The sequence below is a fragment of the Oscarella lobularis genome, chromosome 6, assembly GCF_947507565.1.
Source record: "Oscarella lobularis chromosome 6, ooOscLobu1.1, whole genome shotgun sequence".
Lineage (NCBI taxonomy): Eukaryota > Metazoa > Porifera > Homoscleromorpha > Homosclerophorida > Oscarellidae > Oscarella > Oscarella lobularis.
Window position 1 is genome coordinate 1,401,038 of NC_089180.1, and position 20,353 is coordinate 1,421,390.

Consider the following 20,353-nt stretch of genomic DNA (forward strand, 5'->3'; position numbering starts at 1 on the left):
GCTGCTGGCGCCTAGGACGTTGGCGATTTCAGTTATCTGTTCTGCAGATGTCCAAGAAGGACATTGCATTCGCAACAACGAGTGAAAGGTTTCCACCTTTTTTTCCGAAAAAATATTCATATACGACGAGAAGGTGCTCTTGTATTCAGGTATGATCATTTCATGGTATAAAGATGATCACTCAATGTCGCTAGCATAGCCTTATTGTAGTTGTGCCTCTGTTGTCCGCGATAAACATTATAGCCAGCCGTAATGTAGCTTTCTGCCACAATTCATAGCGCGATCCTTTGTGTATTGTGGCGTAGAAGTAGAAAACAAGAGGCACCAGGTCGTCGAGCAAGTACCTCAGTAAAAGGTACTCAATATCCTTGCAAATACCGAAAACACCGATGACATCCTCTCGCACCATCAACCAACCGCCAAATAGAGATGCAATGAGTGTTGTCATCCTGTGAAATTGCGGTTTGCGAGGAAGTATTTTTCTTTCGCCAAAAAGATGTTTATAAAGTGCTATATTATGAGACACATTAAATTCTACAATATTCTACCTTGCTAATGATTGGTTTACCGGAAAATATAGGGTGATAAAGGCTTATCAGATTTTCCATGCTATTGATATAAATATGGAACGGACCCAGCATTGGCAAAAGAGAAAGGATTGAAGCTTCTTATTTGCACTAAAGTAAGACGCTGTCAGATCTTTTTATTATAGTTATTAAATTATGCGGGTTTAATTAATTAGTTACAAGCATGTAAAAAATTATTTAAATGTTTGCTTTAGCTTACCTGAGCTACCATCTTTTTTAGGAAATAGAAAGTTGGATAGTCTCCCAGAGATGGCATCACCTTATTGTCTAGGTACCTATAAATCCTCTATAAACATTTTAATTTATTGATTTAGTTCTATTCTGTAATACCTTTTTAATGCTGGGTATAAATCGATAGCATTTTCTACAGCCGCCTTGTAGTCACCTAGACTTTTGAGATTTTGCTCAGTTTCGCTCAGCAAGCAGCAGCTTTTGAGGCTATCGAGCTCCCTCTGAGAAGGAGTCACATAGCACCTGAACAAGAAGTCAAATCAAATTCTTAACCTGAACAGTTTTAAAACCTTTGGTCTTCAAGCGATGACTGTATGTCCCTTGTGTTTAGATGCCTAAATGACGATGGCAATACTGACAGCCACGTGCTTGCCATGAGGTCAGGAAGATTTTCAAGAAAATGTTCTCGGACATGAGCGATTGCTATCCCCCCTCTTGGGAAATTTTCCGAAGGACAATAATGGATAGCAGAAGCATTGCCTTGCACAGTAAGACCGGGTATAGTTGAATGGATATCAGTTATTGCTGTAGCAAAGTGGAACGCCCGAGACGTTTCTGACGATGTTGGACGTTGCACTGAGTGGATACTATGAAAGTCGTCCACAACAAGCAGTGCTAGATGGTCATTGTCCAAGGCCGTTTTCAAGCGAGCGTTGACAAGACGCCTATTATCATCTGCTAGGGATCTTCGAAATCTTCTTATGGTCTTAGGGTGACCACAGAATCCAAGCCTCCTTCCGAATTCCAGAGCAGCTTCAGAGCAACCAGATAGGGACAAATGAAGACCAACGTCGTTTACAAAGGTTGTATTAAGCTGCCAATAAATCAATAATATTTTCATTTTAACAATCATTTATTTTTCGGTATACCTGGTTGCCGAGATACGCCAGGCGATGCAACTCTCCAACAACTCGAGATTGCCGGAGAGCTGCTCGTCTCTCGGAGTCTATCTGAAGCGAATAGTCGCTTGTAATTGCTTTTTCAAGGAGGCTGAACAATCCAGGGGAATGCTCTTCGCAAAAGGCTTCCATTTCCGTTGCACTGTTGAGTTTTCCTTCTTTAGGTACGTGCTGACGAAAAGCTTCCTGGAATGATTTGACTAAGCCAAGGAACGACTCTAATGGGTGCAGTGAAGAACGGAGAAAGACAATCAAACAAAGTTTACCGGTTTTTATTCGTTCACTTTCTTCTTTCAAGCGTTGGATTTGACGAGTCTTTTCATCTAGATCACTTTTGCTTCAATTTATGCGACATAATTAATTATTAATGTCTTTACCTCTGTCTGCCTTCGTGGCATGTAGTTCTGCTGTCAAACTGCTGTTAATAGCAGCAGATGAAGCAATCTGACTTCGAAGCACAGCTAATGTGAAAATTAGCTTACAGCCGCAAATAATTTATTTCTACTGCATATATAGTTAGTGCATATGCATGCACTAACGTTATATGCAATAATTTTTGTTATACCGTTTTCTGCTTCAAGTCGTTTTATATCACAGCGGGCGTCATTGAGCTGCAGGCTAGTTGTTTCTATATAAAATAGTATTTATTAGATGCCTCGAGTACAAAATACATGATTTTTTCTGACCTGAAAGTGCGTTCTCTGCAGCCGCCTCTAGAGCCAGCTGTTCTTTCTCAAACAGCAGCTGCTGTACTTGGAGGCACGCAGCTGACAACTGGTCCTGAACGCACGGCAGCTCAGCGGTTTCAGATGAACTTTCGGTATCAGTCTGGATTTGTACTTAAAATGAGCTAAAAATGAATAGGTATGCCACAGACCTGAATCGTTCCAGATTGCCGCTTTGGTGGAGGTCGATACAGGGGGTGTGTTGAAACTTCCGGTAGTGAGTCAATGGAGTCGTGGTGACGTCGACAGATGAACGCCGCCGGGATGCCGCTAATATCGTCGAGAACGGGCAGTAGCCTCTCAGAACACGTCCGCAGACTTCCATCACACCTAGAAGAATCAAAAAGTACGCAGCACTTCGAGGATTTATCGAGGGCAACCCGGGCGTGTTCAACGCATAGGGTGACGTCGTCGAAGAAGCCGCGTTCTCGAGCTTTTCGTCCTGAAAAAGACGTGATCCGTCCGAAACAAGCACGGCGAGAGCGAGAGCGAGTTAGCGGAAGGTCGTAAAAGCACGAGTAAGTGTTGTTTTGAGCCATAGCGAGAGATCGAGCGAGCGAGCGAGAAAATATCGAGCAAGCGAGCGAGATACGAGCAAAAATGCGCAGTGTGATCGGTTTCAGCTGCTATTTACGCAGTTTTCGACCGTTGGCAGGCGCGAAATTTGAATTTTTTCATTTATTTCTAGCGTTTCTCAGTTCGACAGCTGAAGATCGCGTACCGATAATTTTCGAACCCGTTTTTCTCAAAACGCGTACCCTCGAAAAAAAAACGCGTGAAGCCTATATGAAAGCTAATGCATAGAAGTGTTCATTTTGTGGGAGTTCGAGCTTAGCCCGCTCGAACTCACCTTAGCCGACGCCCCTTTCTTTCAAAGGGGCGTCGTCGAACGCGAGTTGTAACATGGATCGGCTGCTATTGGCCAATACTCGATTGTTCTTAGAGCATGCGCGTTTGGAAGTCCGTCCTGCCGGCTAACATACGGGCAGGACGGAGTTTCAAACACGCATGCGTCGTAGTTAGGGTTACTCCCCGCCTTCGAATGTTCTCCGAAAGCGCTGAATTTACCTTATCTAGCCTCTGGCAAGCGCATTTTCTTTGGCGAAAATGCTCAAATATGGCATTGCTTCACTGAAACGAAAGCGCATCGGGCGGGGACCCTCGTACAAATAGTATCGTCTACAACTTCCCATTTTTGTCGCCGAGCTTTCCGAAAACGCCAGTAGTATAAATAAAAGGCAGTATTCTTTGGCTTTGAAGCTAAAAAGACGCTGTTTTTACCTAACATATTTCGGCAAAATTCGAAACATCGTGGGTCGTTAGGCGCGATTGAGGCACGATTCAGCCCATTTTCGAGCGCATTTACAAATCCCTACGATTTTTTAAATTTTTGAAGCTATTTATAGAGAAAACGTGCGGTTCCTAGTGCGTTCAGCGGTCCTAAAACTTTCAAACCGCTTTTTCTCGAATGACGTCCCCCTCAACTAAAAATATGTCAGGGCTAAAATCAAAGCTTATTCATTGAAGCTTCGATCTGCCAAATCTCAAGCTTAGCCAATTCGAACTCATCTTAGCCGAGCCATTTTTCTTTCACGGGGTCTCGATAGAACGATAAATGTTTACTTCATTGGCTGATTTAAGGCGCGTGCGCGAAAAGGGCTACGTCATTGGCTCTCCGCCCATTGTTACGCACTAGTACTCGTACATGCGCATTTGAAACTCCGTCCTGCCTAACGAGCGGCCCATACGAGCAAGTTTTCGTCGCTTTCGACCTTTGCGCTCGTCACGAACCATTGATAGGTTAGTTTTCGAACATTTGATAGCCTTTTTAAACATCATAAAGGGCATGAAACGAACGATTTCGCGCGATTGGGTCAAAGTACGATCGAATCGTTTCGATTCGACGCGGAATAGTGTTTTCGAAACGTTTCGAAGCGTTTCGAAGCGTTTCGCTGCGTTCCGTGGCTTGGGCAAGACTCGCAGTTCGTGTACTGGGGAACCCCGGAACCAAACTACGTTAACGCTCCGCACATTAATTAAAGGGTCTTATTTGTAGCTTTAGGAGTTGAGCGGGATCCCATCGAGCGGTGAATCATTTGGGTTTCGCGTGTGGGTGACGTCAGTGAGGTTTCTCTAGCGCGCTAGAGCCAAGCTCTTTCGTCTCCTTCACTGCAATTCCTTTGAAGTTGTGCTGAAGTTGTGCCTGCTTTCTAGTTCGAAATAGTTGTACTAGCTCGCCTCCTTTTCATCATCCCGCTGACAGTGACCTCAATATTTATGTTTCCGTTGAGACGAGAACAATCAACAATTACATTAACGTACCACTGTCAACTTCGGCAGAACTTCTATGCAGTCGTACAGTATTTCTTTCGCTAAAAACAAATTTTTCTTTCTGTTGTCAGAATTATCTCCCTAATTTGTTCTGCGCCATGACAAGCACGGAAGAGCAGTGAGTTTCATGATAGCTACCTTTCCTAAAATGGTTTAACAATGAAGTCTTCAGGTCTACAGTGGACAAGATAGCCGACGCTCTATTGAACAGATTGGAGAAGAAGGAGAAGGAGAAAAGAAGTAAGCGGGCATGTTTCTATTTGTTCATCACGTGACGTGTTGTATGCTGCAGCATACAAGCGCTCTCACAAAAACGAGAGCGACAGCAGTGATCCGGCGTAATCTCTCCTTGTGATGTAAATTTAGTGCAATGTTTGATCTTGTATGTCTAGACCTAGCAAATTAGCAAGAAACATAGAAATGTCTTCAACGTTTCATCAGCGACGAATTACAATCGTTCCGTCAACGCTTTGTCACCAAGTCTTCGATTCTTTGATCTCGCTAAGTGCCACTGTTGAGGTTGACGGGAAGTGTCGAGAAGCTGCTAAGCGGTTTGCTGAAGCGGAAGCTTGGGATATGAAAGAAAAAGTATTAAGAAATTATTTTGCTTCTGCCCTCAGAAAGGTTCTGGATTCGTCTGTTGTTGAAGTCCATACCGAAGAAGAGCTGACAAATCAAGAGGGCACGGTAAAGGCGTACGCAGATGTGGCCGTATGTGCGTTCGATAGTGCGAAAGTGGTCTGTGAAGCCAAATGTTATACTGGGAGCGGTAGCCCAGTAGCACAAGCTCTCGGTGCAGTGCGATATGCTGTATTACCCGGTTACGCCTCTCCTGTGATTGCAGTTGCAATTCATCAATCAATGGACGTTGAAGTATTTGGTGTGTGCCCTGTCTATTTCGGGACAGATGACGAAAAGTTGGCAACGGCGAAAGTCTTTCCGTCACTCAATTTAAGAGATGACGATCTAGAGGAATCTTTTGCTAAGTTTCTTGCCTGGCTGGCCGCTGCAATTCCACGTTTGTCGTCCGTCGAGTTGGACGACAAAATTTCATTGCCTCGTCCTCTTACGACAAAAACCGTTGGCAAAATCACGTTTGTTCGTCACATTCGAAACGCTACGTTTGAAGTTGTCAAAGAAAACGGTGAGCACATCGTCGCCAAATTCATACTTTCCAAACGTCAGTACGGCAAAGAGGTTCAGGACTTTTGCAGCGAGAAGAATTTTGCTCCGCGCTTCATTCATTCTGAAATTGTTCCTTCCAAAATCAAAGGGCGTTCCCGCCGTTCCGTGAAAATGATCTTCATGGAGTTTGTCCCAAATACGCCTATTACAGAATTTGCTGCCGCTGCGACGTCAGTTGAAAAGAAGAAGCTCTATGATCAGCTCAAGTCAATTCTGGACACACTGCACTCGAATAGTATGGTTCATGGCGATTTGCATCTTCGAAACGTGCTTGTGCACACCTCTGATCACACCCCATTTCTCGTCGATTTTGATTTTTCAGGGAAAACGGGTGAGGAAGGGCGCTATTCTCCCTTCTTGCGCGAGTCCGACGAGTGGCACCCGCGGGTGCGTCGGGCCAAGCAGAAGTGTCCTCTGCACCCTGATCACGACACCTACCTCTTCAATAAAGTCATTGCGCCAAAATTGAAGTGACTACGACGAGAGGCGCTCGTGAACTAAGGCCTGATTCGATGTCAGTACATGTGTATGTCGGTTGTTGTCTCGGACGCTCGGTATTTGTTGGTTACGTGGGCTAGCTAAACGTTCTATGTTGGTTTTGTACGTCTTTCTAGAGAGGGGAGGGGTTGTCAGAAGCTTGGCAGCATTTCAGTGGCGGATCCATGGACCCCCTTTACTGCTCAAATAGACTTTATCTCGCAGACAAAGATCACGTGGACCTCGATAAATTCGACAACCACATCTGGAATAGCTTTCCCTTTCCTTTTCGTATTCACAGGAGTATTACTGGAGGCTTCAAAGGAAAGGTCCGTCGGCAGAAGAAGATGGATGTAAGAGCCGAATACGATCCCAAGAAGTATTTCAGACGACATCGGCCTTTCTATCGTACATATTAGCTTAGATTCTCGATCCCGGAACAAATTCTGGTATTTTGTCACTCTAGGCAGGATCTCTAGGTAACGATCGTTTCAGTTCAAAAGGAATCGAAAGGTAAGAAGAACGACACTAAGAAAAATGAAATTTTTTAATTTTGTTGCCATGGCAACAAAACTGATGAATTCTACTTTGAAAACTAATTAGGAGTAAAAAATATATGGTTGCTGGGGAGAATTCCTTTGTCCTGATCCGTAATTTTGAATTGCGCGGCAGCCGATTCTGCGCAGAAGTTATGCGGTACGGTGAAAGGGTGATTCGTTCGTTTCGTGAGGGTCATGTGGGGAAATTAACATAGGTATAGTGGCTAGGAGATCTAGCGGACCGTTCATTCATGCCTCTATACAAACTGACGTTTTCGCGGTTTTGGGCGGCTCGTGTATGGTTTCGCCTGTGTGTACCTATGAGTTTGTTGGAATGAGCGGGAGGAGAGCATTTCAGCGCAGGAGGTCATACCAGCGCAGGAGGTCATACATGTATGTCATACCATCATACATGTATGTCTTGGTTTTGGTGCATCCGGGTTGCACAGGTATTTTCGTTCGTCGTTTGACGGGATAACGGAGGAACGCCGCGACATCGAAGGTCGAATGACCTTTCTACACGGGTAAGAGACGCTTTTAGGGGATGACGATTGTTGCGCGAGCGGTTCTGGGGCCCCTGTACGCGTGCGAAGGATTTCTTAGTCGATGCGCGCCCTTGGCGAGCGTTCGCTGTCGTTCGAATGGGTCCTGTTGCGTTTAGACGGGCGTTTTATCGTTGCGCGATCGAGTTCTGAACATGTTCTGAGGCTCCGTTGCGCACGGGAATTTTTCGTACCGGCGATCGCTGTGTTTTTCGAGGCCTTTCAGTCCTATTTTGGGTTTCATGTGTCTTTAGGCGTGTTTTTGTCGTAATTAAGGTGGGTTTTTGCCCCGATTTAGACTTTTATGTTGTGTTGTTGGGAAAAAAGAGTTTCGAGGCGATCATGGGAGGAGAAAGGGTAGGTAAGCTCGAAGAGCTTTACCACCATTCGTTCAAGTAAGGGGGTCATTATTGTGGGTGGAATCATGCACTGAGCTTAGCAATTTTTGTTTTTTTAAGAACCACCTTGCTCAACACGTCACAAGCAGGTATAATTTAATTTGAATGCCTATTTTTAATTTTTAATTTTTTATAGTCTCGACGACCTGGCTGCTTTCATCATGCGAGTCGATGCGGGATTGGCCAAAGAGGTCGAAGACGGCGACTACGACGGTCTCGTTGCCGTTATCGGGCATTTTGATGGCCGTCAAAGATCGCTCACCGAACACAGACAATATATTCGAACCGCTCAAGCAAACGATCGATCTTCTGAAGACGTACGAACAGGAGATGTCCGACCAGGTGCACACGCTCCTCGAAGAGCTGCCCGATCGATGGACGAACCTGAAAAAAGTGGCGGCGACAGCGAAGCAAGTCGTCGCGCCACTCCAAGCGAACGAAGTGGCGATCATTCGAAAGAAGTGCTCGTCGTTCGACGTGAAGCAGCACGAGTTCCGAGAGCTCTTTCGACGAACCGCGCCGCTTGAGTACAATTCGTCGAACGCGTACGCGCGTCTCGATCGGCTGCACGTCAAAGTCGCCGCGCTCGAACGCGAAATGGGCGCCCTACACGAATCGGCGTCGCTGTTCGAGGTAAACACGCCCGACTATGGGCAACTGAAAGCGTGCCGTCGACGCGAAGTCGGTCAACTGAAGCAACTGTGGGACGTCGTCGAATTGGTTCACAGTTCGATCGAGGAGTGGAAGACGACGCTGTGACGACAGGTCAACGTCGAAACGATGGACATCGATTTGAAGAAATTCGTCAAGGACATTCGCGCTCTCGACGAGGAGATGCGCGCTTGGGACGCGTCGATTTCGATTTTCTATACCCCCTATTTTCTATACCCCCTATTTTCTATTTCGTTTCGTCAGTCGATCTGCTTGACATTCTCTCAAAGTGAAATTTCCGTACAGAAGTCGCTCGCCATCTGGCGAAACTTTTCGACAATATGGCTCGTTTGAAGTTCAAAGAGGATTCCGACGGCAAGCCGACGAAAACGGCGTTGGGTCATTGCCTCTCTCCTCCATTGCCTTCCATTTGACTCCAGGTGATATATCTAATTTAGGAAGGCGGAGCAGCGTTGGCTTAATTAAATGCTCCATGGAAATCAATATATTAATGCTATTTTTATTATATTAGAAATGCAATCGATTCGGCGGCAGCAGAAGAAATATTTCTCCTCTGTTTCTCCTTAGAGATTGGTCACAAGTTTTCTCGTGTTTCTGACGAAGGCCTCACCGGTACGTCAGATATACGTGAGTAGATTCTAATCGTCTGACGCGTTGGGTCTCAGATTTTAACGAATGCGCAATGCCGGAAAACCATAATTGTCATAACGAAGGGCAACGTTGCGCGAACACGGTTGGATCGTACAGATAGATGCGAGTGCGACAAAGGCTGGTTTACACTTAGCCGTTTTGGATTCGATGGTGGGTGTTTTGATCAAGACGAATGCGTGAATACTACAATTTGCGGTCCTAATGCTACTTATACGGCGGGATCGTATGAGTGCACTTGTAAAAGTGGCGGGACTGGAAACGGAATTCATTGCGTTGACATTGACCATTGTCTGCTCGGAACCGTTACCTGCGACAAAAATGCCAAATGCGTAAATCGAATCGGATTGCCGTCCGAGTGCAAGTGCAATTCTGGTTGGACAGGAAATGGGTTCACTTGTACTGACGTGAACGAGTGTCAAGAAGGAGGAGGACACGGTTGTGGCAGATTGCGCAAATAGCGAGGGTTCCTATCAGTGCACGTGCAGTGCACGTGCAGAGATGGTTATAGCGGAAACGGAAAATCATGCCGCGACGTTGACGAATGAGCCGCGAATGACGGAAAGCGGGCGATTGTGATGTAAATGCCCGGTGCACAAACAGAGTCGGCTCGTACGAATGCGAATGTTTATCTGGATATGAGGACGACGGACTCTCTTGCGATGATATTAACGAGTGCAACGGGAATCAAGACGTTTGCCCTAATCATGCAAATTGCATCAACACCGTGGGATCTTTCCGCTGTGACTGTCGGCTGGGATACACCAAGAAGGGAGGTCGTCGTGTGGACGTAAACGAATGTCAAGTCAATAGACCGTGCCATGTGACGGCGGCATGCAGACTGTATCAATACGGTAGGATCGTATGAGTGCAAATGTAAGAGAGGATATATGGGCGACGGTATCGATTGTCGCGACGTAGACGAATGCAGTTCGCCGGACGGCAACGATTGCTTTACGCGGTCTGGTTGTACGAATATGATTGGCAGTTACGAATGCTGTTGTGATGAAGGATGGACTGGAAATGGGATCAACTGTATCGATATCGATGAATGCGCGGAGAAGACGGATAAGTGCGATGACGAAGCAGAATGCCTAAATGTCGAGGGCTCGTATGAATGCCAGTGCAACTCTGGTTGGACTGGAGACGGTTTCAATTGCAGTGAAATTAACGAGTGCCTGAAAGAGACTCTTATATAGGATAAATGCAAAGCTACTAGAGGGGTTATACTCTTTCTAGCAAACAGATAAGACTGGTTACTCAACGCCTTTATCTTGCGGAAATACGGGTACGTGGACTTTGTGACGTCAAGCGCAAGTATACAGACTATCCCGTATTCTCCTAAGCGGTGTGCTCTTTGCGCTTCTTTGTGTGTCGTGCTGTGCCGATCGCCCCCCGAAGTTGCGTACAATCGACATCCGCTACTCCGTTCGTCAGATTGTATTCTCCTACACAAGTACGTTTGTACGCTATTTCCAAAGAGAAAATTTATTCTGAAATTGAAGAAATGATTAAAGAATTTGGACGTGAGTTTGGACAAGATCTTACCGTCACAGAGAACACTGACGTAGACCATAATGAAGTTGGACTTACCGTCAAAAAAGAAGGAGAAATTCCTGGCTTACGCAATCTTCCTGCTATATGTGCATCTGCAAAATCAAAGCCTGACTTTGTTGTCATATATTGTGAGGTGCCGGTTATGGTCATAGAATTGCAGTCTCCCTGCAAATTCGAGAATGCAATCAGGCAAACGTACCTGTATGTTTTTGATCACCTTCGTCTCCTGCGCAATATCAGCACGACTTTCAAGAAGTGGAGTGGTTACCTTTATGCGAAGCCTTCCAAACGTCACCAATGCCCTGAGAAGGAAGTCAATGGTTGCGTAACCCGCGTTGATATCAAGTGGCTGGATGAAGAATTAGCATTTGAAGTGACTTTTAAGCCACTGAAACTTGACGAATACAAGGCAAACACGAAGAAGCACTTGAAGAAGCAAATTGACGATCTTCGGCGTCATTTAGGTGCTGAAAAGCCACCTTTGCTGTTTGGCATTCCACTATCAGAAGGGTCGATTACCTTCCTCAACACGAAAATTGCAGCCGCCTTTTCTAAAACCGCCAATCCACCGGTTCCCAAAAAGCTAAAAACGTCATTAGAACAGTGGCCATCTCTAACGTCGATTATTGTTGCTGATAAGGATTGGGTATTCAAGTACATCTTTTCGGTGGTTGAGGAAAAAACAATTCGTGACCTAAGAGAATTCTCAGAGGAAATAGACGTTTCTGACTGTCAATTCCTGTTTCCAGATCCGAAGCGTTTCCGCATCTCTGACAAGGCCTTCTTCAGGTATCCACGTTTGCCCGCCTACCCTATGTCAAAGGAAGAAGTTCGAGAATGCTTTCATGACTATGCCAAGAGTGTTTCAGAAGCTCTGTCATCGATGCACAACCTTCTGAAATATGCGCATTGCGACGTGCGCATGGAAAACATCGTTTTCAAAGAAAAAGAAGGTTAGAAATGTGAAATGGCACATTAAAGAGTCTAACTAAACTTGGTGTTTGGGTCAAATAGATGACACGGGAGAGTATTACGCGGTTTTAATAGATCTTGATCGATCAAGTCCAAGTCAATGTCTAATGTCACCTAAGTACACTAAAGCCGGTGCAATGTACGAAGTGACAGGCCTCGTCGCATCACAAGTGACAAATGAAATGTTGGATTGGCGCCAACTTGGAATACTTCTCACTTTCTGTCATCAAGATGTTGATATCAAGAAGTATCACAAACTGAAGCCGTCCGCAGAATCATTGACTGATCCTTACATCGGAGACTTACTCAAAGGTAATGCCAAGTCTGACCTATATCATCATAAATTGATATAGTCTGCGCGAGATTAGGTGAGAAGAGCGATGTGGAGAGACTGCGCCTTCGCACGGAGCCTGGCAAGACTATTGGTCATGTGATCAAAGTAAGAGTTACCACGTGAACGTCTTTTAAATTTGAATTTGAATTTGTGCCCTTTTAGAATCGCCCCCCGCTTGAAGCAACGTCGTGATATTCAACTTTCAGCAGCGTTACTCAATACTGATCGTTTTGCGCGTTGTGTGTGTGTGTGGTCAGTTGTGTGGTCGGTCCCACGCGTGCTAACGCGCGCTTTTTGCTCTTTTTTGGCTCGTACAGGCTACGTACACGCCCGCAGCACCAGAAAAAAGAGCTACTCTACTCCAAGTTACTTGGAGTAGAGTAGTCGTTGAGTTTCGCGAGTCACGTAATTTAAGGGACCCCTTTCGGGAAACGACAAACGCCTTTAGCGCATAAGCGCAATTCGCTAGTTGCCGAAGGTCATCAAAGCGCCGCCGTCGACTAGTCTACTCGTCCTTTCCGGAGGATGAAACAGTGTAGCGACGTTCGTTGCGTGTTCGCGAGAAAATAGTCATCGCTTGTCAAAGTCGAACGCACGGCAAAAATAGCGACGGTCAAATAACACTCTTACTTAAAGCGACGAGGAGCAGGGAGGAGTGTAGAGGCGAGCAGGGAGTCGAGCACGGCTCGTGTGGGGATTATCCGGGACGGGAACGTCGGGTAGATCCGGGACGCGAAGATTCATTGAAAAAAAAGCAGTCCTCTTTTGTAGGGCGCCGATTCGTCGCGACTACGATCGCGAACGAAAGACGTACGCAATGGCAGCAGAAGCGTGCAACGATCATCCAGTCAAGTCGTTCAGGCAAGGAAATGCGCTGAAAATCGTCATCACACGTACAAAGATTGTGGAAGGATAAAAAGACTAAAACGCCACCTTTGGCTAGAAAGCCGTGTCCCGACAGCTGTTGAAAGTGCAGGCGGATACGATATGCCGGTGCGACGACGGGAGCATTTCGTTTTCCTCGAAAAACCCGCTTTTTTCCCTTTAGGCGTGGCAGATGGGCGTGGCGGCGGATTGGAGACCGTGGGCGGCAAAGAAGGCGGGAATATTTTGAGCGAATACATGGCCGACGAAAAACTTTCTATCACAACAGTTATTATACTAGAGAATGATGGCCCGGTGTTCACCGTGTTGCCATCATGCAGAGCCTCCCATCGCTTACCGTACGCGAGTGCATAACATAGTGTGACGTCATAGTTTTTATGCTGTCACATATTCACGTTGTCATTACAGCCGTTAGCTACTACTAGTACAGCTCAGTCCTACCTACATACTGTAAATACAGTACTTGCATGATTGCTGTGTTTTCCTAATTAGGCGCTTTTCTGACGTACAGTACAGTGCGTGCCAGCATAAATGGCCACAAAACGCGCGCTAAGATCACTGTAGATCACTCGCTGCAAGACATACAGTGTCACTGTGTGTCAACGAAAATCACTCTAATGCCTATTTTAAACAGGGATGTCAGTTTGACTTTTGTGGGACGTACTCCCAAAGATTTAAATTTTTTGCAAGTTTAGCGCGCGCTAATTTTGTAAAGGAAAGAACATTTTCAAATTCGCCGATAATAAATTTCTAAACAATGCACGTGAGAAGCCATTTATAGAGTGAGTTTCTTTCTAACTTGATCCCTAACGGAAAAAAATGCATTTCTATTTACGTCACGTGACATCCGTTTCTTTCCACCGAATTACTGTATTGAAAATCAAAGATAATGAAGTTTTAGAAAATGGTATAAAGTGATAGATGAGTTTATGAAAGCCGTCATATGTTGTTTGAAACTGGAAAAAAACGAACTTTTCTGTGTTCTTAGCAAAACGTATAGAAACGTTGTCTGCGGTGAAATCAAAACCGTTTTCTTACAAAATAGACGTAAATAGAAATGCTAGACTTCATTGGAAATCCTTGATGTGACGATCAAACGTCAAAACTACGCCAAATGTAAACTACGCTCTGAATTCCTCGCGCGCTACTAAAAGTCCCGTTTGGCCATTTATGCTGGCACGTACTGCACTGTATTTGATAATGTGCTCTGTATTTGAGGAGGACCTATGCATGTGTACGGGTCATATTTCCTGTTACCCGTACACGCGTACATACCCACCCATATACTGTACATGTGACTGGATACTTTTGATTGTGACGTCAGAGCGTGACAATCAAAACTGTCGTTTCGGTTTCTCAGCGCATTTATAACACGGAAAATAGCACAGATCAATTGGAAATAAGGGTTTCTACGCATTTTTTCCGATTATGAAAGAAAAAACGCTTTATTCGCGCCGTAAATCGCCTTTTTCGGGTCACCGTTTTGGGCCCCATGTCGCGCATGCGCTGTACGAAAAAAGGGTTTTTTAAGTTACGTCACAATACCGAGCGTGACGAACAGACATACAGACAGACAGACAGACAGACAGACACTTCCGGCCCTAAGATCACGTTTGAGAGAGCCTCCCTCCGCCGTTATACGGGCTCCACCCGTACAACTCTGGTGGTCGGCTCCATTATATTGGTTTTTATTGGATGGGCGTGGTCAGCATTATATCAGAGAGAGTTTGATTTACACTACTGCCTTAATTAAGGGTTAGGGTATATGTGCTAAGGGATCGGTTCTGCTGGCCTTAATTAAAACGAGTCGAAAACGTGTCCCACTTGAAGTGAAGACTCCAATTAAAATCCTGCAACATTGCTACTCTAGTCCAAAAGAACATTGTCTGGGCTCTTTATTCAACCTCCTTTCAAACGTGTCACAAAGTCTCACCTAAACGTCAAAGGAATGATATGCAAGACCCAATGGAGAAGCCACCGGAGGCTATTTATTAATTGAATGACTCACTTCCAAAGTTGTCTTTAGATTAGTTCTACGTATAGGAATCCAGAACGAGAGCTATGAAGGGCGCGGTTATCGACTGCATATAAAGGTGAATGTTTGGGTACCGGTATGTGTTTTTTTACTTAGTTTGTTTGTTGTTTTATAGAACCGTTTTTCTGTCAATGAAAGGTGAAATTGGGACTGTGTGTTTCAAGGGATCAGATAAGTGTTTAATATATAACCTACGCGTTTTGTGGCTTTGGTCATTTTGTCTTTGGTAGGGGATGAACCTGTAAGAATGGGAAGGTATGTGGATGAGGGGTGGCTTTATTTACAGTGTTTCAGTCTTATATTTTAGACTACGGGGACTCTTTAGGGATTAATTAATCAATTAATCGATGTCTTTTTTCCTTTCTTACTTTACGGCTGCTACGAGTTTTTTTATTTAGATATAGGAGGGTTACGTGAACTTCAACTATAGAGAAGACATCAATGAGGCCGTTCATATCAATCGTAAATCAGTATGCCAAAAAACAGAAGAACAAAAGAGTGAATATGTTCCTATTTAGGAAGTCCAGTAGCGGCCTCGCGAATTTTTCTCTTGTATCCGGCTAGAAAGTAGAGATCATGGCACTTGGAAAGCTCACTGTTTTTAAAACAAGGCCACACATAGCAATTGCCCAACTGCTCATACTTCGTCTCGTCTTGTTTGCCCGACCAATCAAAATCAACAAATTTAACAGAACCGCTGGAGCAGACAAGAATGTTGGGGCCTCGAAAATCTCCGTGGACATAGCCCTTGCTGTGAAGAACGTGCAGAGCTCTTTCCATACTTTCGATGACACGTTGGTAAGGCGCGCAGCTTGATGAGTGTGCAGCCACAGCTTTGATGTATTCGTCGAAATTCATAGCCTCTTCAACTTTCTCCATGACAACAATAGTGTATCCGTCAGCCTCTTCCACGTCAAACTTAGGAGCAATGCCGTTTTCATAGCAATGCTGATGCACTTCTTCTGGGTACTTGATAGACAAGAATTTGACAATGCAGTTCACAGGCCCGTCTTTGCGCTCTTTGGCTTCGAAAACTCTGCTATTAATCACATTCACGTATTCCAGTTGTGGATAACGATCCGGTTTTACGACAGGAAACGGCGAACTTGAACTAGCTTCTCCCGCTGTGGCACCAACGCGATCTCCCGGATCTCCCCCTTCGAGCGCGGACTCGTAAGTCGTAACTGGACTCGTAGCCGCCCGTTTCTCGTCCTCGTCAACGCCTCAAAATCGTCTCGGTGAGTTTTTCGGGAATCGTAACTGCCACCGCGTTCACAGCAGGGCGGGCTCTCTTTCGTCCGCAAGCCTCTCCTCCTCTCCCGGGCACCCTTTCTTGATCTTCTCTCGCGTCTTCTTTTTTCTTCCCGCAAGCTTCCTGCTTCTTTTCTATTTTCGTGGTCCCTTCTCTCGCGAGCAGCAGTTCCTCGTTTCTCTTCCTCCTTTCCGTCTGTCTACAATGACGTCACAAGCATGTGACCGCCGCCATTTTAGATGAGCTCTCCTGCCTCGAATCTTTAGTTTCGCTTCTTCGGCAGTAGCTCGAAAGCTTCTGTAGATGTAGCTAGACTAGGTTATCGAGCGCTTAAAGCGCAACTTAGCTCTTAGGAGGCTAAACGAATGTGGGCGTTCCTCTCATTCTCGCGTAATTAGCCCTTTCTCACCCCAAACAGAAGCTATTGTTTTCGCATCTAGTAGTGTTATGACGTAATAAATTCGCTACGTTTTCGCTTGAGATGCGAAAATGAATTTTTTGCTCATTGATTTCTCGGAAAAATGACAAAAATTGTGATGTTGGCCTAATTTTAAACGGAGAATTTGTTTATAAAAATAACAACTAGCTCAGAAAGAGATTTAGAGACTCTTTCTAAGAACGCTCGTCCTTCGTTGCGTGGGCGAGGTCACAATTTATCCCGCATTGTAGACAGACGGATCTCCGCTCTAGCGGGGTCTTTTTTTCAAGCTCCCGCAAACTGAAATAACCGCAAACCCTTCACCGATTTATCCGTCAACATGCGTCAAAAGCTCCACCTCCCTAAAACTCTCTATTAGGAAAAATGGAAAAAATGGAAGAATTACTGAAAAGAATCGAAAGATTAGAGAAAGAAAAAGAAAAAAACGAAATATTAGAAAAAGAAAACAAAAAATTCGCAAAAGAAAACGAAGAATTGAAGAAACGAATGCACGCAGTGGAATTGGCAAAGGATGTTGCTGAGGTGACAGAGCTACTTCGAGATGTGGATCTATCCCAGACAAGTGAGTATTGTCTTATTGGAAAGTTTTATTAGTAGCGCGTCTTGTTTTCTAGGTGCCTCAGTACTGACTGTATCAGGTATAGAATGCTGTAATTGTGCATGCCACGCATGACCTTCTGTACAGAAGCGTCAGCGATGGGAAGAGTTATTCATCACTATGAAAGTAATATGGCGAAATTCAATGAATTAAAGCCTAAATTAGGTTATCATTTTTCATTCCTATTTTATCACCGTTTGAGTAACTCGTTACTTAGCTGCAGAATTCCTGACTGAAATCGAGCAGCAAGAATTGCGTGAATTGACCGCCACTCTGAAGTCAGGAAGTAATGTACCTGATATTGCTATGGCCGATTTTGTAAACAATCTTTGACGTTTCTATAGAAGAGAAGTACGTTGACATGCTTTCAATAGTGAGCTGGTTTTTGTTTTTGGCATTCTATTTTATTTTTGTGTGTAGTCGAAGTGGCCTTCGACTATAGCAACTAACAACTTTGCTCGAGCCAGGTTTGCTGGAACAGAAATGCGAATTCCTGCATCTCTCTTCTGCGACGTCTTCAAAACGTATATGCCTCCAGAGATATCGGCCAGAGAAGAAGTTGACGATTCATTTTCGCGTCACTTTCAAAGGCTCCTATTTTACTCAAATTGTCAATACAAAGACAAGAAGGGAAAAATAGTCAAAGAGGAGATGAAACTTAATCTATCAATTGTGAAGCTTCTCTTATCTGGCGACATTGAAATAAGCGAGCAGGTCAAAGTGCAATCTTATGCTGTTGATGGTGCTGTCAAGTTCCTTGAGAAGAGCATCAAAGATTGGCTTTTTCATGCATTTCTGGAGTGCAAAATAGCCGTTGGCCAGGGTGATCCTCGTATTCAAGGAGTGGCTTATGTGAAGAATGCAGGTGATCCGATTGTTGCGGAGGTAATTTATGATCAATGAGTGAGAGTAAATTTACCGTCTGCGTCTCTCTGTAGGGTAAGGTCTGGTTATTACCTCCTTCTCTCGTCTTGGCATGGCGCGAGTTTGAGGTCGATATTTATGGGACAGTTACCCTTCAACCCCAGCATAGAGAAAAGAAAGGCGAAGTAGGAATTGCATGTTCGCACTTGGCACACTTCTCGCTAACGAATGCAGAAGTGGCGAAAGCCATGGTTTGTTGGCTAAAGGGAATGCTTGAGGAACTTAAACAAAAACGCGTGGAACCGGCTCGTCAGAAGTTTCCTCTCATTGCTGAATACGAAGACGACGAAGGACGAAAGTTTCCGCTTACCTTCACGGAGCACATTCGTGACAACGTCTTCAGCGCTACTGCAACTACTGGTTCTGTAGAAGAAGGCCGTATTGTCAAATTCGTTGGTCGCTACGGAAAGGAAGTGCATAAGCTTTGCGCTGACAATGACTTTGCTCCTGCTCTCTACTCCTGTCAGTTTCTTCCTGAACATTCGGTTTGGATGCTAGTCATGGCCAAGGACGACGGCTTCCGTACCCTCAAAAGTGCCCTTGATGATCAAACAGTGCAGAAGCCGGCTGCAGTAAAAGAAAATCTAAAGAATGCCCTCGAGTGCATTCACAGAAACGCATATGTTCATGGTGACTTTCGATCTCCCAACATACTAGTTAACAACGATGGCGAGGTGAAGCTCATTGACTTTGATTGGTCGGGAAAAGAAGCCTCAGTTTACTATCCTGTACCTCTCAACGACGGAATCGATTGGCCAAAAGGAGCAGCGTTTGATCAGCGCATACGTAAGGAGCACGATTGCTTCTTCCTGGAGAAGCACTTGTCTCGGCTATGAATGTCAATTGCTCTGCTATTATACTGTCTACTTATCATTTTAGAGTTGTAGCGCTCGTGAGCGTACTCTACTCTATTGTCTCAAACACTTTCGCGTCTAAACCGTAGAAATACAGTACTACTAAGCAAATAGACTTATAGGTCCTTTGCTGTCGACTACTCACCCTGCCAAATCATGAGACAAAAATTGCCCTGATAAGGATGGAGTTTCTGAGTGCAGAAAATTATTTTAGCCAAAGAACAGTTTGTGCCTAAAAATTGTGGATTTCTTTCAAGCGAATACAAAAAGGCAATATTTAATTAGAATCTATAATTAATTGATTTGCCTTCAAATAAATTTTAAATACAGTCAGCTTCCTTCTCCCAGGAAGGCGGCAGAAAAGATACAAACTTCCCCCTCTGGCTCCTGCAAACATGTCACAAAGTCTCACCAAAACGTCAAAGGAATCATATCACGTGGACATCTATGGACCATAAGTATAGGAATCCATTTCTAAATCTAGCTTTAAGGTGGTAATGGGGGTAGCGGGGGTTTCAGCGTTAAAAAAATAGCTAACGCTCAAAAAATATTTTTAAGTATGTTCTATCTATTGGCCGAGAAGTGGTTCTGTTCTCGCAAAGGAACGCATGGAATTTCCGGTCTAACAAGAGGAGGTCCTAAACTAGCGCGCTATAGGCCCACTTTGAGCCTCAGTGGCACAAGACTCTTGAGTGTGAAAAAAGTAACTAACCCTCGAAGAATACTTCAAAGTATTCTCTATCTATTCCCCAAGAAGTTGCTTCGATAATTGTAATGGAACGCATGGAACGTCCGGTTAAAAAGAGGCGGTCCTTTACTAGTGCGCTAGAAGCCAAACTTCAACCCCGCCCACGCGCGACATTGAAAACGACCAAATAGCAATTTTCGGCGAACGTTTTCGAAAATTTGGGGCGATTTCGAGCATAACCCAGCACACAGTCTCGATCGCAAGGCCCGAAACTAGTGCATAGTGTCGGCGATTTTTCGATTAGGGACTTTAGTCGCGAAATACGGCCGTTTTTTGAGAGAATGGTGCGTCGGGCTTCGAGATTTTTTGCAAAATCGTGCTATAACTCACGAAAGGAGCGACAAATCGAAAAAGCGAAGACACTATGCACTAGTTTCGGGCCTTGCGATCGCGATCGTATGCGGCTTTCGGGCCGAAATCGCTTCCCATGAGAGAAAACGTTCGCGAAAATTACCTAGTCGTCGTTTTCAGTCGCCATTTTCCCTGTTGGTATCGCGAACCGACGCGGATTCGTCTTCATC

At 44.8% G+C, this 20,353-nt stretch overlaps 5 protein-coding genes across 6 annotated transcripts; 4 read left to right on the top strand and 1 right to left on the bottom strand.

The window, feature by feature from the left end:
- Positions 1-234: 234 nt before the first annotated feature.
- On the bottom strand, positions 235-3,026 carry LOC136188578 (uncharacterized). The gene is made up of 11 exons (XM_065976309.1): positions 2,595-3,026; positions 2,404-2,545; positions 2,283-2,345; positions 2,095-2,178; positions 1,984-2,040; positions 1,688-1,935; positions 1,109-1,632; positions 918-1,061; positions 787-862; positions 569-677; positions 235-510 (listed from the first exon to the last, which is right to left on the bottom strand). Exons 1-10 carry the CDS (start codon positions 2,979-2,981, stop codon positions 669-671), a joined length of 1,734 nt encoding a protein of 577 aa, XP_065832381.1. The 5' UTR covers positions 2,982-3,026; the 3' UTR covers positions 235-510; positions 569-668.
- A 1,158-nt stretch (positions 3,027-4,184) lies between these two features.
- On the top strand, positions 4,185-6,625 carry LOC136188003 (uncharacterized). Its single transcript, XM_065975714.1, has 6 exons — positions 4,185-4,242; positions 4,499-4,529; positions 4,845-4,891; positions 4,946-5,013; positions 5,066-5,111; positions 5,166-6,625. The coding sequence occupies exons 3-6, from the start codon at positions 4,872-4,874 to the stop codon at positions 6,430-6,432; spliced, it is 1,401 nt and encodes a 466-aa protein (XP_065831786.1). The 5' UTR covers positions 4,185-4,242; positions 4,499-4,529; positions 4,845-4,871; the 3' UTR covers positions 6,433-6,625.
- Positions 6,626-7,225: 600 nt separating this feature from the next.
- On the top strand, positions 7,226-19,480 carry LOC136188002 (uncharacterized). 2 transcript variants are annotated; one of them, XM_065975712.1, is made up of 9 exons: positions 7,226-7,367; positions 7,424-7,498; positions 17,067-17,270; positions 17,323-17,346; positions 17,394-17,471; positions 17,524-17,592; positions 17,651-17,679; positions 17,727-18,191; positions 18,245-19,480. In XM_065975712.1, exons 3-9 carry the CDS (start codon positions 17,072-17,074, stop codon positions 19,064-19,066), a joined length of 1,686 nt encoding a protein of 561 aa, XP_065831784.1. In that variant the 5' UTR covers positions 7,226-7,367; positions 7,424-7,498; positions 17,067-17,071; the 3' UTR covers positions 19,067-19,480. The 2 variants fall into 2 exon arrangements, with proteins under 2 accessions (XP_065831784.1, XP_065831785.1); XM_065975713.1 differs by lacking the exons at positions 7,226-7,367; positions 7,424-7,498 and adding an exon at positions 16,159-16,255 and having other exon boundaries at positions 18,245-19,479.
- LOC136188443 (dynein beta chain, ciliary-like) lies at positions 7,387-8,673 on the top strand. Its single transcript, XM_065976178.1, has 5 exons — positions 7,387-7,423; positions 7,815-7,873; positions 7,975-8,003; positions 8,051-8,138; positions 8,230-8,673. The coding sequence occupies exons 1-5, from the start codon at positions 7,387-7,389 to the stop codon at positions 8,671-8,673; spliced, it is 657 nt and encodes a 218-aa protein (XP_065832250.1).
- LOC136187993 (uncharacterized) lies at positions 10,571-12,410 on the top strand. The gene is made up of 5 exons (XM_065975703.1): positions 10,571-10,690; positions 10,740-11,744; positions 11,806-12,075; positions 12,132-12,202; positions 12,260-12,410. Exons 2-5 carry the CDS (start codon positions 10,742-10,744, stop codon positions 12,287-12,289), a joined length of 1,374 nt encoding a protein of 457 aa, XP_065831775.1. The 5' UTR covers positions 10,571-10,690; positions 10,740-10,741; the 3' UTR covers positions 12,290-12,410.
- Positions 19,481-20,353: the final 873 nt, after the last annotated feature.

Coding starts and splice junctions, on each gene's coding strand:
- LOC136188578 (XM_065976309.1), bottom strand. CDS start 2,981: ATGGCTCAAAACAACACTTACTCGTGCTTTTACGACCTTCCGCTAACT. Junction 1,633..1,687: donor TGGCGTATCTCGGCAACCAG/GTATACCGAAAA, acceptor ATTTATTGGCAG/CTTAATACAACCTTTGTAAA. Junction 1,062..1,108: donor TCATCGCTTGAAGACCAAAG/GTTTTAAAACTG, acceptor CTTCTTGTTCAG/GTGCTATGTGACTCCTTCTC.
- LOC136188003 (XM_065975714.1), top strand. CDS start 4,872: ATGACAAGCACGGAAGAGCA. Junction 5,014..5,065: donor GAAGGAGAAGGAGAAAAGAA/GTAAGCGGGCAT, acceptor TGTATGCTGCAG/CATACAAGCGCTCTCACAAA. Junction 5,112..5,165: donor AGCGACAGCAGTGATCCGGC/GTAATCTCTCCT, acceptor TTGTATGTCTAG/ACCTAGCAAATTAGCAAGAA.
- LOC136188443 (XM_065976178.1), top strand. CDS start 7,387: ATGTATGTCTTGGTTTTGGTGCATCCGGGTTGCACAG. Junction 7,424..7,814: donor GGTGCATCCGGGTTGCACAG/GTATTTTCGTTC, acceptor GCCCCGATTTAG/ACTTTTATGTTGTGTTGTTG. Junction 8,004..8,050: donor GCTCAACACGTCACAAGCAG/GTATAATTTAAT, acceptor AATTTTTTATAG/TCTCGACGACCTGGCTGCTT.
- LOC136187993 (XM_065975703.1), top strand. CDS start 10,742: ATGATTAAAGAATTTGGACGTGAGTTTGGACAAGATCTTACCGTCACA. Junction 12,076..12,131: donor CATCGGAGACTTACTCAAAG/GTAATGCCAAGT, acceptor GCGCGAGATTAG/GTGAGAAGAGCGATGTGGAG. Junction 12,203..12,259: donor CTATTGGTCATGTGATCAAA/GTAAGAGTTACC, acceptor GTGCCCTTTTAG/AATCGCCCCCCGCTTGAAGC.
- LOC136188002 (XM_065975712.1), top strand. CDS start 17,072: ATGGAAAAAATGGAAGAATTACTGAAAAGAATCGAAAGATTAGAGAAA. Junction 17,271..17,322: donor TGTGGATCTATCCCAGACAA/GTGAGTATTGTC, acceptor CTTGTTTTCTAG/GTGCCTCAGTACTGACTGTA. Junction 18,192..18,244: donor GTGATCCGATTGTTGCGGAG/GTAATTTATGAT, acceptor GTCTCTCTGTAG/GGTAAGGTCTGGTTATTACC.